Raw genomic sequence first — 18776 nt, 5'->3', positions numbered from 1 at the left:
CTGCTTTATTGAACATGATGTGACTGAATAATTCAGTGAAAACAAATGGTTATAAGGTTACTTCATTTCAAACTGTTTAAGGTGGTTTTTCATCCTCTAATCCACTGACTACAAGTTGTAGATCATTCGTAATCCCTGCTGATTAATTTGTTTTAAAGTTATTGTTGCATTGAAGATCAACATCTGAGGTCCGCTGCTTACTGGCAACCATTTAAAATGCAGGAAACCACAAAATCAAATTATGGGGACTCAAATTCACAATCTATTCTTCACAATATTCCTGTTTGTTTGTGTGTCTTGTAGCTTTGATTTGCCAACAACATTGGATTTTTAACATTCATCGTGGTCCCCGCTCTCAAATAATTGACAGGCATTTTACCACAAAAATGCACAGCTCATGCCTTTGATAACCAAGAAAGCTATTGTTGTGTCTGCCATCCAAAAAACCCATTTTAAATTATAGGCTTTCCTTAAGACTGATCAGACGTTGAAAAGAACATCCCTAATTGCACATATCTTACTGCCTTTAGCAGCTCTGATTTACATCAACGAGACCTTGTTTCCGTTGTTTCTCAAGTGCTAGAATGGTCTAGTGGCGTTCCCTTGGCCCAGGTTATGAGAGGACAACACAGCGCTCCTCTCTTCCAGCACAGCACATTGTAAAGGCATCACAGCTGAAAAACGACACAAGACTCCTGAGCACACATCGCATGTCGCAATCAATTCTGTCCTCTGGCGTTTTTTTAAAATACGGCGCAAAGAATGAATTTAAAGCAGATATTTTGAATGTCTATTCATTTGACAAATAAACATGACGGATAACCAGATCCACACCCTGTTATTGTCTCGATCTAAAGGCTGTGGCTCATGGGTAGAGTGGTCGTCCGGCCGCAAGGTAGCCGGTTTGCTCCCTGGTCTCCCCATAGTTCGCATGTCAAAGTCTCCTTGAGCAAGACACTGAACCCCCAGTTGGTCCGCAGGCGCTTCACAGCAGCCCACTGCTCCTAAATTGCTAAGGATGGGTTAAATGCATAGACCAAATTTCATGTATGCATGTAAAAAATATGTAATATGACTAACGTAATGAAGTTTTTTTTTATAGAATCACTGCACATAAAGAACTGAGAGGTTGCAGTGAAAGACATAAAGGACTCGGCGCTGGCGGACTGAACGGGGTCTGGTATCCATTATTTTGTGGAGAGACTTGAACTTTCTGGGATATTCCGCTGTTTTGACACTGAAGGAATGTAAACAGTGTTGACTTTTACAGTTATGGCTTAGATCCACACAACAATCAATAGAGAGACGGGGCATAACAAACCAAACGGAGACATCTTGACATGAATGTTTTCACCATTAGATAATTTCAGTCCAGGTTTAACGGAAAGGTGAACAAATCCTCAATGACTTTCCACTAACAAGAGGGAAAATACCTCATAGCTCTGATGTAAGCCAATATCCATTCATTTTGAACGCACCATGTCGTTCATTCAATAACCAGCATATAAAAAAAGGGGGAGTTGATACACCTGGTTAACCCAACATTTTTGCCGTCCCAGAATGATCAAGCAACGTCTATGAAGTCAAAGGATTTCTATAAAGAAGTTACAAAAAGCAAGGAGAGCCCCTGAAGGCACCGGCTAAATCTCTAAATTTGCAGAGCTGCTTAAACAAAATCCTCTGCACTGGCACTAATCACAATAGGACTTAAGGTGAAACTTGGGGCGTTCACAAAAGTATATGAAAGCATTGCAATGAGAAAAGTTATACAAGTCCTATTTCACCAGGATAGGATTTCAAAACAAAATGACAACTCCAATCCGGGAAAGGTTTGACGTCTCAGTCCACCGGCGGCTCACACGCCTTTACTAAAGTGAGACAGACGACTATCACAGCCAGACTTCTGAGCTCTCGTGCCTATGAAAGAACTACATTTCCCATATTTTAGGAAACAAGTGGAAGATGATGTTTTTACGACAGCTCTCCAATGTCCTTCGCAGCAGCTCCCAGCTGGTTCAACACACAGCTAATGAGAAGGGTGTCCGGGAGCCGAAGCAAAACAAGAGCACACACGCAATGCAGCGACCTCACCGAGTGCTCACATGTTCACCAATACGGGAACACATGTGTTTGTAATGCACACATGGGATGTCTCCATGCCGGGGCTGAACAATTTAGCAAAACAAATATCCAACGGGGATTATTTTTGGCTGCAACTGCAATTCGAATTGTGATATGAGAGGGAATGATAACTTTGACATTATCATCATTTTTATTGAAAAACAATTTAATGATTATGGTGTAGATTATTGAGGGGATCTGTACCAATCAAAGTAGTTTTCTCAAGTCTGTAGAAATATGATGTGTAGGCCAAGACTTCTCTGCAGCACTATGTAAAATGGTATTTTGACAATAGTCCATATTGCAATTTCTAAAATGTCCATTAATTGTGCAGTCCTACTTCAGGCCTGAATAAGGCGGGATAATGTTATTTCAACCATAGATTTAGATAATAGAGAAGACATGTGCGGTTACTAAATAATCTGCAATAAACAAACATTTGTCTCAGATTTTGTAACACCAGATGTTACAGCCAAAACGTAGCGTTAATGTGAAAGTGAGAAAGACTTTGACGCACCAATAGCTGAATCAGTATCCAAACATGGTTGTGTCACTCATTCAGGGGGAGTAAAAATGGATAAAACTTCCATCTATCAACGTACATGCTATGTTTTATTATTATTATTATTTTATTATAGTATATTTCCTGGAAGTTCAATTGAGGGTTTTGATGAAAATCACGAGCTGGGAACTTCCAACTTTGGCAAATCAAGTGATTAGCTACCTGATAAATGACTTCATCACATTGCAACATTGCCGAGTGTTCTTATTTAGTGATTTGCCTGCAACATTGCCCGTCAACCAGACAGATATTCAAAAGGAATAGCTTCCTTTTTGTAAATTATGCTGTAAATCTGAATGGTGACGAATCTATAATGCCTCACAGTATACATCTTTGTATCAACCCCTTCTCTCCCACACAGTCATGTTAGCAATAAAGGCCATATGACAGCTTAATAAGAGGTTTAGACTATAAAGAGAAGCCGTGCATTCAGTACAATCAATAGCATTCAGCGGGTTGCTAAGGAGTGACGGAGAGACTGTTCTCATCCATCAAGCCTAAACACCTCACTTCAAAGACAGGATGTTTCTACAAGTGTATCACCTTGCAGCTGACATGCAGTTGGCAGTAATAGGCTTGACATCTAAAAGTAAATAGACAAAAACCAACACTTAAAAGTTTCCCTGTGAGCTGCTTTGGCATACGTGAGACAAGTTGGCTACGAAACAAAAGCTTCCAGTTTTGAGAAACACTTAAAACAGCGTCTCAGTGGTATCTAGTCACAGAGTGAGTTTATAATTACAGCAGAATCGGCTGTTTTATGCAAGTTTTCACATCAACACCTCCAGAGAGGCATCCCAAGCTTTCAACAGCGACTTCTTTATCTACAGTATGTAAAAAGAGAATTGGGCGGTTATTCATATTTTGTGATTGACAAATATGACTTGTACAAATCCTGCTTTCTGGGATAAAGCATCATGTGAGATCACTTATTGACCCACTAGTTGCTTCTCAACATTGAGTTAACAAATGCTATGGCTACTTGGAAAGTAGTCTGTGGAAATAGATGGAAGGCTTTGAAGTCTGAGCTAAGGTGCAGAATATGTTATCTTGGTACCAAAGCCTTTGAAGAAATTATATTAGACAAGTTCTTTTCTACAAAATAAAAACAATGATATATTCATTTATTTTCCAGCAATGTATGATCCCATTTGTTTTTGGTTTGAGGATTCATTTAAAGTAATAATCCTTGAATTAAAACCCCATTTTGTATGTCTTTTATTGTCTGTGTTTATTGTTTTTCCAGCAATAGCCAGTTAATGTCTTTACATTCTGTAATTATATCTCAATATAGTAGTGCAGCACATGATTCAGGATTTGTGTTTGTGCTTTTATCGCGTCTAATTAATCCCATCTCACTGTTACCTTCTACTGAACAAGGATCTGAAGCTGCAATTATTTTTGACTGACATCTTCACCGCACACAGGAGCCGAAACAAGAACTGAAATCTTCAGGACCATAACTTTGGAACCACAATCACTTCTCCAGCTTTGGTACGGTAATACCCACAGAACGTGTCAGCTATAACTCCTGCACCGAGCACAAGTCGCACTCGAAACGGCTCCTCTCAACTCCTGCAGGGTTGCCAAGCAACTGTGCTATCAAATAAATGGCCTAAGAGCCACATGTTGCAGTACTTTCCTGCCGACAAAGACGACACCAGGCCAGAGAAACAAGACTCAGCGACCCCGAGGTCACACGAACGAGAAGGTCTAAAAAATAATTAGAAACAGACTTTGAGTTGTGTTTTTTCCCTATAAACAGTCCATTATGACCTCACTTTAACAGTTTTATTTACACAAGAGGATCTTTTTGGTCCAGGAAATAAGACATCGCCTAGACTAGCATGAAGCTGCTGTTGGTAACATGTTTGGGTTGTCATCTCCTAGGTTATCTCTCCTGTGTGAATGCTGCCAAGTGATTACACAATGCTGTACATTCCTGGTGCCTGGTATCTGTGTTAGATCCCCCACAGAGCGAAGGGAGTCAGTCTCACTTAACTGGCCGAGAGTGGCACTGTAAACATTACATTGGGCTGTTGGGAAATCATTAACATTTCACTTTTATCTGCATTTCAACCATAGGGTGAGACGCGTCTGCACGAAAGACACAAGGAATCGGTCCAGGATTTTAGTGATGGGGAATTATTTCCTCAATTACTCTACTTGATGACTCAACCTCTGAGTTATCTCCACTGATATGTACAATCAGAGTTTATGCGCAACAGAGCAGCTCTGAGGAAATGAACATAATTCAATTCTGGTCTTATATGAAATCCTTGGTCCTGGACTCACTTCTTTTTTCTCCCTCCCTTTCTCTTTTGTTCAAGAGGAGAATATTCCATCGTCTGCCAGGATTCGATCAATAAGGTACTCTTATAAAAACGCTTTCTCTCCAATCAAGGCAAGTGGAGAAAAGGCAGATTGTACTGGATGTTGAATGAGGAGAGAGAACAACAAACCAAAACCCGAGGTTCTCCAAAGATAAACATTGAAAGCTCTTGGGGGGGGGGGGGGGGGGGGGGGGGGGTTTAAGGTCGGGTGGCGTGTGTGCGTGTGTGTGTGTATTTATGCAAGTGAGGTGAGTGCGCACGCGTGCGCAAGTCAAGGGTGCCCCCCCCAAGAAACGTTTCAAAAATAGCAACCGCAAACCAGACAGAATGTAAATCTGCACTTTGAAAAGGGTTGAAGAAAAAGAGCTTTGAGGGACGTAGAAAAACAGGTATTCATTTCAGCCCATTTACAGTTCCAGAAGCCCAGAAATGGGTCACGGCACTCCAGCTCCACTCAGATGGCTGAAATAGGACTCCTGGTTTTATTTTCTTGAGTAATGAATTACAGGTTTTTCCGCCGACTGAAGCTCAATTATATTACAGCTCCTGAAAGCTTCATCATGCCCAGGATGTAGGAATTCAACGCGTAAGCAAAGTCGAATAGAATTGTTTAATTGTATCAGCATGTAAAAGAGTGAAAGGGAGGGGGAAGAGGCAAAGAGGCCAAGAGGCAACTAAGGAAAGCACAATGAAGGGAAAAAGAACAGCTGGAGCTAGCATGGCTAGTAAGCTAATTTCAGAATTCATAAAATTGAAATGCACCACTGTAATCTAACACATTTTCTCTTTATCCTTACACTTAATTAAAGCTATGCAGTACATATCCTACTTAGTCATTCATCATGACGGCAGATAAACAAGTATACAATAAATACTTCCTCAACAACCAGTCAATCGTACCCTTTCCCTCAAATTGACTACTGGAGAAGCTCACTCTCATTTCAAAAGGTCAAGGTTCTGATGGAAGCAAATGCAGCACTACTTTGATGAAATGAATGATGGGAAGATTTATTTCATCTTGCAACTACTCATATTGTGGTCCACAGCTACACAATACAAACTGCTGCTGCTTTGGCTTATTCACGACCCTCACACACGTATTTTGTACAGAATCCAGTCAGAATCTGGTTTAAACATCACAATATCTCCAAATGACAGATGTCAACCTCATTTGAGGGGAAACAATTTTCACATCAGAAAAGATTTTCCTATCTCAGTCTATTGTTTTCCACTATCCATTTCGTTTTTCCTAAAAAGGTGATCGGCGTAAGGTTTCCTCTCAGTTTCCTGCTCATACTTTCACATCAGACTAATCAAACGACATTACATGAAAAAGAGTAAATCTGTAAATCAATCTAATTTAAGTATTTCGTCCGATTATCAATTATGGGGAAAGAAAAATGCAATTCACTACATTATCCCGATAATCATCAAAATACGCTTAAAACTAATACTGAATTCACTTCAACTTACATTTATTCAATAAGCAATTGTATTGATTGTGTTACAGAGAGTAGATACATCTTTTTTAATCAATTTAAACAATCTTAAATAAGTTCTCCCTGCATAAATAAAAGACAAATGAATAAAAACATGATACATTAGTGTGTTTTCTTACATAATAATTCTAGTTTTATTTTGTATATTGACTAATTTTTATTTCTCTTTCATGATACCGACCAAAGTGGCTTTTTTCAAGTAACTTATGACAATATTCACGATTATCCAAATTGTGTTGTTTACCTCGATCGTTGATAAAATCCTATATCATCCCATCCCTAATCATGATGTATGATTATATGGAATTAATTGTACAGACCGACAATCACATTTTTAGCCACAAAACTGAGTGTAAGATGTCTGGAGTGTTTTCAATAATATTTCTGCCTGGGTTTGGTTGGATTAGAAGGTGAGGGTTGTGTTGTGGTTTTAGGATAAAGACCAACAACTGATGGAAGCTGGAACAACATCAGTGCTTGAATGCTCAAGAGGGAGCAATAGAAAGAAAGAGAGCGAGGCTGCAGCACATTCCCCACAAGACACTCACTTCCTGTCTGAGAGTCTTACTCAGCACCCAGGAGGAAGAGGAGGATGAGGCCCTCACACATATTCACCTCATTATGTGGGTATAGAAGCCAGAGAAGTAATTCGCCAAACAATAAAAAGGGAAAATACGGAAAATCTAAAATTACATTTTCACTCAAGGGCAATTTTCCCCCCAGTCTCAGGGGAGGATTTTCCCAATATCAAAATATTATATTATAGTACACTCTCCAATATCAGATGGAGAGTGTACTATAATAATAAATTAATATAAATTAAAAGAAAAATCCATTAACTAAAAAGTAAAGAAAACGTACATTTAAATTAAGTAGGAAAAGTGTTGTTGGTCACCCTTTTTTGCCAGTGCAAAGTTGGGTGTCCGCTTGGTTGTGGCAATTCTCAGGAGAGATCTGAGGTGTTCATCAGTTAACTGGGATGTGTGGTGTGATGTGTAGATGTTCATCACATGAACGTCCACACACACACAGTTTAAGAGAGTTGAACTTCTCCTTTAAGACGGCTTCACATTGAAGATCAATCAGCTCCAATTGCAACTCCTGCGGCGCCGTTTCATAGTCTTATGACAGCCCAGGTAGCCAAAATGACCCGGCCCAGATCCGGCTTAAGCCCGGGACGGCGGAAGAAACACGTTGGGCCGAGTCCCCCGAGTCCGGTTGCCGACTCGGTTGAGACTCGGGATGAATGACGCCCCAGAATCGGGCCGAATACACTGCCCCGAATCTGGCGCCCAACACTGCAGTCACTGGGCCACAATCAAATATAACCAGGTCAGCATCGGCCCGAACCAGGCACGCCAGAAGAAACGCGTCGGCCCGGGTCCGGTTGCTGACTCATTTCTATAATGCCAGATTCGACCCAGATTCGGACTGTTGCCTTCCCCTGCTCTACACAGAGGGCACCAGGGAGAGTCACAGTACCTTTACTGTAGTGATAACATTAGCGATGCATACCGAGAATACCTGCGAAGGCCTTGTGCTTTTTTGCATCATAAAATGCAACTGTTTTTTTTTTTTCATTCTGAGACAAAGCCACCCAATAATAGTCAGTTTGGGAGCAGGAACACAAATTAGTTCAGTGAAGAAAATAATTCACTTAGCCTAATTGCAGGCTGTTGTTGCAGTTACTCAGCAAACATGTTGTTAAGTTGTGTGCACACACACACTGGCTCAGCAGGGGGCCGCGCTCAGTCACAAACACCACTAAACTCTCATCGTAGCCGGAGCTGGGAAACCTCAAATTGACCCATACACAGCTGAATACATCGCTGGTGTGTGCTTAAAAAAAAAAAAAGGAATGTGGAAAACCTTGTTGCACATTAAGAGTAGACGCACTCTGTTTCGTGGAAGAAAATGTTACATCTTTCCCACACTTGCCCCATGTCTCTTAACTTTCTAATGAATGTAAAAAAAATAAAAAATAAAAGTTCTCTTCCACTGTTCCCTGGACACACAAAACTATCTTTCAAGCTTTCATGTGTCGAGGCACCCAAGCCATTAACTTGGGAGTTCTATTCTGAGGTGCCAACAGTACACCAGTTAAACCCAGATGGCTGGCAGGGTGAGATTTTGTTGTCACTATACACTATTTACTGATGTAAGCCCAGCAACCTGCAAGCCTGCCAATGCCAGAGACAGTAAATGTATAATTGCTAAGAAGTCAACAATTTCCATTTTCTCCTGATGCCAGAGATGGGGGCGTAGAATACTGCGGATCCAAAGAACGGGTATTTTAAGTGTGTACGCTGGTATTTTGTTCGGTGTGGAGACATGCTGCTGAGTGACTAACATATTTTAACTGGCACAAAGTGTTCCTGGGTCATTTTTATTGCTCAAAATGCATGTACCCTCTGAATCTATGGCTCTTCGCCAGTCTGATGTCCCACTATGACCCCTTATCCTGAAAAACAGACAGCCAAGCAAAAACAGATAGACTTCCCAGGCATTGGGGTAAACGCACTTACAGGAGATCCGATTTCTCTGGCCATACCTTAAAAACTACAGCAAGCCGTCTGCCATATCAATTAACCAAATACTGGTGGAGCTATGGAGGAAACGCATCACATAATTTCATTGAGCATCTGCAATCAGTGGAGCGATTTGATTGCCCTTCAGTAGGTTGTGATTAAACATAAAATCAACCAAACTATTAGCCAGGAGGTCGACGACAAAAGCATGTAATCTGGCAAACATAGATGTAATCACTAATCATAGCAATTAGCTCGTTTTTTATCTAAACAATATCAACACAGGGAGCAAAGCAAAAGTGATTGATTTAAGTCTCAGCACTTGATCACCCAATTATGAGTCGGTACAATGGACAACACAGCGAGGAATATTGTTGTTTATTCAAAAGTTAATTAAATTGAACTGCGGACATTAAAAATTAAAACTAAACTAGTTAAATCATTGATATAATCCTTAATATATATTTATGCTGTCGTAACATTTTTCATCATTTCTGTTTTAAATTAGAACTGCTGAGAAGTTAATCAATCAAATAGTTGATCAACAGAAACTTTAGGAAAGACTAGATTGATAATACATTAATTTGTATTAAAATATTTAATGTTAAATAGTTTGTGGTTCAAGTTACTCCAATGTGAGGATTTCCTTTCCCGTTTTATAATATTCCTTTTATTAACGGAATATCTTTGGTATTTTGACTCCTCGTCAAAAACAAAACATTTAAAAGACGTTCCCTTGGGCTGTGGGAAGTTTTGATGAGCATTTTACACTATTGTGTGGCCTTTTATAGGTTAACCTATCTGGCAAATATGATCAACTATAAAAATAATTGTCAGTTGCAGCCCAAATTTTAATTATTTTTTCCCCAAATCAATACATGAATCATTATATTGATTCATGTATTTAGCAGTTGGTATTTTCACCACCATTTGAAAAAAGAAAAAGTAGTAAATCAATGACTCTGTCTTTCCCCCATGGAGGTGTAGGAATGAGTTATCCATAATTAATAGTGCATTAATGTTTAGCATACTGTACACAAGTGTACCTCACAGCAGTTTACATAAAAGATTAACCACTGACATAATCATTTGTAAAAGTGGAGGTTGCTGCTGAAAGAGATGGCCATTTCAGCCCCACAAAAAAATGCAAACTAGTGCAGGAACATAACTTGGATCAGGTAAAAAGTTGAGATGCTAAGCTTTGTTTGGAAAACAATCGCTGCATGTTGAACCCTGTGGCTCTTTTTCGGTCAAGCACTCTTAATTTTCCAGGAAAGAGAATAACAGAGATACCGTCACAAACAATAAAACAAAGTAAAAACATACAGGAGTTTCCATAAAATGATTTCATTAGAGTCCAGATTCTGGCCTTCAGAACATGATGTACTACGTCAAAGTCTGCAGCTCATCCAATCAAAACACAGCCAGATGTTCCAGAGATCTGACCTAACTTGAGGCAACTAAAAAAGACCCTATATTTGGGTTTGAATTTACATCTAGGGCTACAAACTCTGGAAAAAAATTTCACCAGTAGTCTAGTGGCCCTCATGTGCAAAAACTCAACAGATGCTAAAGACTGTGTAGCTTCATATAACGCAACCAGACATCCTGTATTAGAGGCCAGAGGCCAAAGGTTAGAGCAGTTTCACAGTTGAGACACTGTGGCATTTAAACCTGAACCTACAACTGACCAGAAAAAACTAGGAGACAGATGAACTCGGCAGCCGTTTCTACTCCCACAACCTCGCTGCAATGTCATCCGTGATGTCATGATGCAGCGGTTGTGAAACAAGATGTTGGCAGAGATACAAGAAGACCTCACTGACAAAACGGTAAAGCCCAGGTAGACTGGAGAGAATAGACATGGCACAAACAGATGTAATAAACACAGGCACTTGTAGGACGTGGCGCACGGTTTATCCGGGACACTCAGATTTTAGGGCCGGCCTCTGGTTAAGTTGTTTTCCTGGAAGAGTTGGGGATGACATGGAGCTTTGAGGAATGTACAGAGGAGCGAGGCAGCAACCGGGACACACTTAAGGGGAACTATGTCTCTGTGTGTAAGATAAACTTACTTCAGGACTAGACACTTACTGATGATTACTCCAAGAAGTAGTGACACATTTAAAGATTACAAATGAACAGCTTTCTCAAAGTTACAGTGATAAAACCAAAAGTTGTACTCATCAGAATGCTAAATCACGCTGGTTTTATTCACAGTACAATTATGACAATAATTGAGATGTTTCTCCTACGGTTCTTATTTGGCTGCTTCTCCGCTCATTCGTCTCACTCGTGTGTTTTGAAATGTGTGATATATGACCTCAAGCTCCGAGTCTCCAGGGCCATTTCAACATAGACTGGCCTGGCGTTACTTGTTTAGAGTTCACCATCACTTGCACATGATCAGAAAAGAGATCACACAGTGAATAAATGAAATTAAAACGGATTTTAAGAATCTTGCATTAAGTTGAGGCAGAAGTCATGAACATGCAATTAAAAAAAACGGTTGCTATTGTATAAAGACTTTTTTCTTTTCTTCCAGAAAAGTAAGCAAACTCCATGTTCAGGTCAACATCAGTTTAGTCTACAAACAAATAAACGCACACCATGGGAGTTTGTGTAGCGCCAGCCTGTGGTCGGGGCGTGTTACTACCTCCATAAGAAAAGCGTTACTCTTTTTATGTCTGACTTCTTCAACTTTCAGTTTTCAAACTTAAGTTTTTCGACCACATGTACGCCCAACTCACCGTAAAACTACCAACTTATTTTCTACGGTCAACATGTCATTTACTTTTACAACTCTAACTGAAAGCCGAAAGCTAATTGAAGCCTAATTGTCTTAATTGGTTCGTTCCAGATCACGCACACGACACGCGCCAGTCTCCTGGCCACGCGAAGGAGTTACCAACATGGTAGTTGTGTAGCGAACGTGTAATTGTGTGTCTAACATAAACAAAGGGCCCAAAGAGGGCGGATAAAGTGTGCAGCTTCTCGGAAACAACGGGAGATGGGATGAATCTAGACAGGATACAATCTAAAAAAAAAAACACAACTAAAAAACGCATCACCCAGGGCAAAGACTCAAACGCACCACCCACTTTGAAGTTAGCCGCCTAATAAGTATTTACCTAATAACATGACTTCCAACTTCTTACGGTCCACCCGAAACCTCTCCTCGGTCCACTCCGGGTCGGGCAGCGGATGGAGTCCGCTCAGGTCCTCCTCTGATCCCGGGAGAGGAGAGTCGGCGCTGCGCTCGCTGTTGGAGCCCTGGTCCGACTGCTGCAAGTATCCGCTTAAAGCGTCGCACTGGGCAGCCATTGCGCTGCGCAGCAACTTCTCCAGTGGCCACTGCGTTTTATTCAAAGTCAGGTCGAGCTTGAAGAGAAGCAGTTGAACTTCTGTTAACTTTTTTTGGTTATTCCGTCACTTTGCGGTGCTGTGCGGGCTCATTGCAGCGCAGTCGAGACCTTCCTCCGCAAGCTTCTTTCAAGACCCTTCGTTTCCCCCCATCTACAAGCAGACTTCTTTAAAAAGGGCAGCAGCAGCCCGCTGGTCCACTGAGCTATAGGTTGTCCGCCGAGTTAACGGAGCGCGTTCAGCACACAGCAAACATACCAACCAATCCTCGGGAAAGTTTCACGTGTCACCCTGCAAAAAAAGCCGGGCTCCGCCCAGAAACACTTTTTTTTTTAAAGAACTAAAAAAAAGAGAAAACATCCTCCTCCTCCTCCTCCAGGCTTCAAGAGAAGTTTCAAAACTTTAGTATTTGTGAGACATTCACTAGATTCAATTAGTTTTTCCTACTGTGGGACATATTTTTTAAGCCTCATTTGTGTGAAACTGTTGTGAGATTATAGCCGGTTATAGCCAAACAAAAATCATACTTTTTTTATGAGCTAATTATTATAACAAGTCAATTATATACCATATGAAAATAAACCAAGGCAGGCTTGACTTTATAAATAATCGTGTTGCAGTTCATAATAAGACCCCGATGCAACCAATGTGTTGGTTTATAGAGGAAACACTACACATTCTGAGATTAGGTAAAGTGGAGCAAGTCAACATTAAATCAGGGGCCACAATCAAAAGATCCTGTTCATGTGCTGGTTTTGAATGAAGTATTACAGAACCAGGAGGTCCTTCATGTATACAGTAAAAGGTTTGCAAGTATCATGTAATTCCAGGCTTATTCTCGTGCTGTGGCCAAGAAATGATTGACTGTTTTCAGTGATGTATGGCCTTGATAAAGGCAATTTTCCATGTTAAATTTACATTTTTTATCGTGTTAGCTTAACTCTTTTTTTTTTTTTTTTTAAATCGGTAATTCCCTACACACTGTATTATGTCTGTGTTTAATATTTTGATCTGCTGTTTTTTGTGATTTGTCCTCCAAAACAGAGGCCTGCCTGTGATGTTCATTGTTATTCTTTATCTAAATCAAACTCATGTGAGTCGCACTTGAGAGCCATGTTGGACTTCAGATAGCCCCACCTGAATCTGACAGCAGGAGCTTTCATTACAAAGCAAAGTAACCAAAGTGCTTCTGTACCACATCTCTCTCTCAGTTTACTGCTTACACATTTGGAGTGAAAACTTCAATCATCTGGGATTAAAGGTCGAAATGTCAGCTTTGACATTTGAGCTCTTACCCTTAACTGTCAGGGATAAGGCAGTCACCTAAATGTTTTAGTATCATCATCATGAATCTCAAACTATGTTTTTTTTATTCTGGTAGGTCATTAGAGTTGAAAATGTGAGGCCCATATTTATGGACTACAAGGACAAGACCCCACAAAACCTAGTATTCCGATTCCTCACATCACCACAGCACTGCAGACATTAAATGTGTATGCCCGTCTTTACATGAATATCAGCATGTTTGCACTGTAATGTAGACACATCAATAGGCTCATAAGCTGTTCAATTACTGTGCGTAGTGCGTACAGTAGACGAACAAATGTAAACTGTGCTGGAAACCAGCAGATGATGATGGGTCTAATTTTCATAGACACATTCCTTGCTGAAGCATGGCACAGTAATGGCCAATATCCACATGAATAACCACTTAACACATGTGCATGAATTAAATGACACAAATATGAATATTAAGTTGTCCAGGAGACAAACGTCCTGCAAAAGACTTGGGTGGTAAACAGTAAAGGCTACCACCTAGTGGCCATGTGAATAGTAGAGTAAGGGGCAGACTGATTTGTTGGTAATATAAATATTTTGTAGTGTAGACTGAATCAAACATGTTATGCCACAACAAGATGGTTCACAGTTTCAGTTTACTCATGTGTATTGCCAAGAAACAAGTTGCAACTCGCGTATCGATTATTGTCTTTAATGCAAAATAATGAAAAATAAATCCAGTAAGGTCTTGTACAATATAAATCTCTTAAAAGAAAAGCAGAATCAGGCCATCTCACCACAACAAATTATAATGACGCAAATTTAAGGGGCAAATAAGATAAACAGTAAAAACAGTTATGTCAAGTAAAGTCCAAGTAGAGAAAGTGCTTCAAGCGAATAAAACACCTCAACTAGAACCAGTGGATGAGCAGTTGAAACAGTACTGTCATATTTTGAGGTGTTTAGGGATGCGTCATTGTTGCTGAAACTCCAGTTCCTCACATTGCATACCTCTCAGTCCATTCTTTGGCTACTTGATTGTACCTAAAGAGAAAAGAGAAGGAGAACAAGTTTCTCAAGGTTAGTTGACTGCTTAAAGTATTGACACATTACAAACCAGATCGCTTTTGTACTCACCTTGGTCGGTCCGATTTGTAGATGTGCGCAATGTCTGGGACTAGTGGGTCATCTGGATTTGGGTCACATAGCAAGGAGCATATGGATAATAAAACTGGAAGAAAAAGTCCATAAATTAGTATGTACACATGTTTCAATTTGATTATAAACGGCTTCCAACTCCTTCATTAATTCTCCATAAACTAATTGAAATACAAAATGAACAAGCTTTGATTTCATGCACCTTTCTATCAAAATCTCATTAGTTTAGTTTCTTGAAGAAAGTGTATTTTTAGCCATTACTTTCATCATAGATATTTGAACATCCCATTTTCTACTCCAATAGGAAAGTACAAAATGTACAATTTAACTATTTTCAATGTTTCAAAGTGACAAAAGCACACAGGGTTCAGCGCTTCACTTTTGGTGTTAGGGTGTTCGTAGAGGGTGGAAATCGAAGATTTGTTTATAGCATGGTGGATTGTTTCACCAAAGGGGCATCAATGCCTTGCTATTTTTGATGGAATTCAACATATAACTGGACGGCTGTAGCTCATGGGGATGAGTGGTCCTGCAACCACAGGGTCGCCGGCTCGATCCCCAGTCTCCCCAAGGGTCACATGTCGAAGTGTCCCTGAGCAAGACACCCAACCCTAAATTGCTCCCCGGGCACCGATCAGGGCTGCCCGCTGCTCCTTAATACTAAGGATGGGTCAAATGCAGAGAATACATTTCATGTATGTATGTACTATGACAATAATTTAATCTAATATATGGCATTCCCTCTCCACTATACGTTCTGCCCAAATACTTGTGACTTCTAAATAAACCTTAGCTACAAACCAGATCCTACACAGTGCTGTTAATAATTGAAAAGTATTACATTTTAACAGAGCGCTTCTATTTTAAGAGGCATAGCTTTTCTCGTCTTTACGACACTCGTTCAGCTCATCTCCAGGCAAAGAAAATTAAATCTAAGAGCCCAATATGATCGATCTATCAGATTCAATCACTTCCTAACAATGACAGGGGAGGAAATAGACAAGTGGTTTCCTTAACCAGATAAAGTATTTTTTGGTCGACATCACTTCACACCTAAATGAGCTGAATTTAAAAGCTGCAGGGCAAGGACAATTCAGTTAAATTATATAAATTAAATTAAGTACTTCATTTATCCAGCCCATATTGTACTTGAAATGAGATAAACGTTGAATTATTATTAGAGTTTTTATATATATATATATATATATATAATCCAGTTTAATTGGAAAACTGACTATTAATACAGTTGGGTTATTTTATTGGGTTTATTTTATTTGAAAGTAAATTGTTGACATACAGACGTTAATACAACTACTAGGCCACTGTTGTGATGTTCTGGACCTTTCCATGAGGACTTTTCTTCTAACTGGACCTTTTTGAATATGAATTGAATACCCCTGTACAGGCAGAATGAAGATGTTAGTTACCTTTTGATACTGTAAGAGCAGGGGACCACTGCGACCTCAAGATGTCAAGGCAGATGCTACCATTGCTGTTGATGTTTGGGTGGTAAATCTTCGTCGTGAAGGCCAGCTATAAAAACGACAAACAAAGCATTAATAGATTAAATTACTTGGGGTGGGGCTAACAATCTAACTAACAATTCAGTTTTGATTAATCGTTTGTTCCATTTCAGAAAATAGGGAAAAAATGCCTATTCAATTGTAAATATTCATGCTCCCATTTATTGCACTCTGTTTATTGTTAAATGTTCAATGTTATGAACCTCCCCGCCAGGACAAATTCCTTGTATGTGAAAACATACATGGCAATAAATGGTTCTGATTCCGATTATAACAAGGTGATGTAGTTTTGAGCTAATACAGCTCTAACATAAATAATCTTACCTTTGGTGGTTTAAAGGGATAGTCGGTGGGGAAATGGACAGAAAGGAAGAAGACTCCTCCATGATACGGGCTGTCATTCTAAAATAGAGAGGAAAAGTATTGTTTAAGTATGCCTATTACTGTGTGGGATAGAATACTATTAGTTTTGAGAGAGCAACTACATAGAATATGCGTTGCATCTCATTTGTTTAAGATTAATTGTATTTGTTTAAAGTAAGGCCTTATGGTATTTCCCCTTTTCCTATTGTCTAAGAAATGCCATGGGCTTTAGAGACGAACACTGGGATGGAGTGTGCCAGTCTGTGCTTTCAATACATAATAGAAAGGGGTGTAAAGTCAACATAAACCACTATTGTCTAAAGATCCAGAAGAAGCTTGGTTTAAAAAAAAAGAAGAAAATCTAGGAAACTAATCCAGAAAAAGCTCACCGGTCCCGTGATGGTAGCTTGCCAGTGGAACACTAAAAGAAAGAAAGAAAGATAACACAATCTGTGTGAACATTTTGTTTTTGCATTACGGTTTTGAACCCACAAATCAGCAATACTGCAACGCAACAATAATGACAGGTTACAGCATTACAATTAGGAAAATGTCAGGTTTATTTAACGCTACGTGTGTAGGCATCTCAAACGTACAGTCATCCCCTACAGGTCCAGCTGAACATGAAGCTGGAGGATCCTTTCCCAAGTCTTGTAACTCCTGTACAAATGAACAAACAACATGTTAAGAGTTTGATGGCTTCCGTCGCACTGCAACGTCCGTGATTTGCAAAAAAAATTAAAGATCTCAGTCTGCTTAACTGTAAACCAACGTGAGGGACTAGCGAAATAAAACGTCGGGTAGCTCATTAAATCATATTGAAAAGTGGCCCACGTCCCAAACGGACAGGGCGTTGACACCGCTCGTTAGGCCAACTTTAGCTCGCAGTTAGCTGGAAGTTAGCTTCCTTTTAAGTTGAACCGTTTCACTTCATGTTAGCTAACTGGCTCCTCTGTGCGTGTCTTCGCCAGTGGCATACATATCGGACCAGTAAAAGCTGCCTCGTGAATCCATGAACGTTTCCTCTCGTGGAAGCATTCACGCTAGTGCGTTAGGTTAGCTAGCACACAGATGCTATTGCGTCGTTTCCCCGCATCGCCCCAAACCGCGTCTGTACATTAAAGAAAATAAATACATACCTTCTTTATTCTTTTTAGGGCCATGGCAAGTCTTTCCGATATGTTAAGCGAAGCTAGAGTGTTACCTTTGACAGCTGTCAGCTACAGCTAAGCTCACTTTATGTCGAACCGGTCTTATTTGTTATGACAAACTGATTATTTCTTTTGTTTCCGCGTTTTTGTTCGACGATGAAGAATGGAGCGGTGCAGTGTGGGAATTTGAGTTTTCAGCCATTATCTCCGTGATCCAGTTCATCCAATGAGAACCAATCAGGAAATAACAGTAAACTTACCAAAAATAGTAAAGTTTAGAACAAAACTTTAATAGACAAGAAAAACTAGGGCATTGAGGCACAATAATAAACAGTTATTATACTCTGAGTGCACCTTAAGGACTATTTATTGTCCAAATATGTTAGATTTAAGAATATGTCAAAAAATATAATAAATGAAAGATACTATGTGACCATTCTTAGTTGTTTTTCTTAATTAGACTTTATTTTTGACAAGGAGAAAGGACTGACAATTTGGATCTGTTTTTATTTGGTGTATTGCTTCTGATCTATGATGTTGTGGTTCTTTATTATCTTGTTGATTAATACATCTTTTTTGATAAAGTACAATGTAGCCACTTTCATAACTGTATGGTTAAATTGTTGTATTGTGAATAGATGACCATACAAAAAAGTAAACTTAATGTAAAGAATAATCACATTACAGTTGACTCTAACATTTGTATAATATTTTCCCTATGAAAGAGAGACATTAGGGAAAAAATACATCTTTATAAGATATAAAATATTGAGGTGTGCATATCTTTCACTGCATGTCTATAGTCCATAACCCTGGCCTGAAATGGTTAAGTATTGGCTTGTCTTTGGCCCTCCATTCATTGCATTTACAAATAATGTATTATACATAGAGACAGTG

The 18776-nt window shown here is 39.6% G+C and overlaps 2 protein-coding genes across 2 annotated transcripts in view; both read right to left on the bottom strand.

The window, feature by feature from the left end:
- bicc1a (BicC family RNA binding protein 1a) overlaps positions 1 to 12367 on the bottom strand; it is a gene marked incomplete at both ends in the record, with an annotated part of 53157 nt that extends 40790 nt beyond the window's left edge. Inside the window, one exon of the mRNA XM_079230052.1 lies at positions 12175 to 12367. Within this exon, the coding sequence (XP_079086178.1) occupies positions 12175 to 12367 (193 nt within the window). The remainder of the gene's footprint in view (positions 1 to 12174) is intronic.
- A 1962-nt stretch (positions 12368 to 14329) lies between these two features.
- LOC306746368 (ubiquitin-conjugating enzyme E2 2-like) lies at positions 14330 to 18016 on the bottom strand. Its single transcript, XM_079229273.1, has 7 exons — positions 17868 to 18016; positions 17325 to 17388; positions 17118 to 17149; positions 16690 to 16767; positions 16270 to 16375; positions 14822 to 14915; positions 14330 to 14728 (listed from the first exon to the last, which is right to left on the bottom strand). Exons 1-7 carry the CDS (start codon positions 17889 to 17891, stop codon positions 14683 to 14685), a joined length of 444 nt encoding a protein of 147 aa, XP_079085399.1. The 5' UTR covers positions 17892 to 18016; the 3' UTR covers positions 14330 to 14682.
- Positions 18017 to 18776: the final 760 nt, after the last annotated feature.

This window comes from Taurulus bubalis (assembly GCF_910589615.1).
Source record: "Taurulus bubalis genome assembly, chromosome: 14".
Taxonomy (NCBI): domain Eukaryota; kingdom Metazoa; phylum Chordata; class Actinopteri; order Perciformes; family Cottidae; genus Taurulus; species Taurulus bubalis.
This window is presented reverse-complemented; position numbering and strand designations above follow the sequence as displayed.

Bases quoted from the DNA above. Each gene is read 5' to 3' on its own strand.
- LOC306746368 (XM_079229273.1), bottom strand. From the start codon at position 17,891: ATGGCCCTAAAAAGAATAAAGAAG. The intron at 17,150-17,324 runs GTACGTTTGAGA...TCTTTCTTTTAG, and splicing joins TGGACCTGTAGGGGATGACT to TGTTCCACTGGCAAGCTACC. The intron at 16,768-17,117 runs GTGAGCTTTTTC...TCTCTATTTTAG, and splicing joins AAGCTACCATCACGGGACCG to AATGACAGCCCGTATCATGG.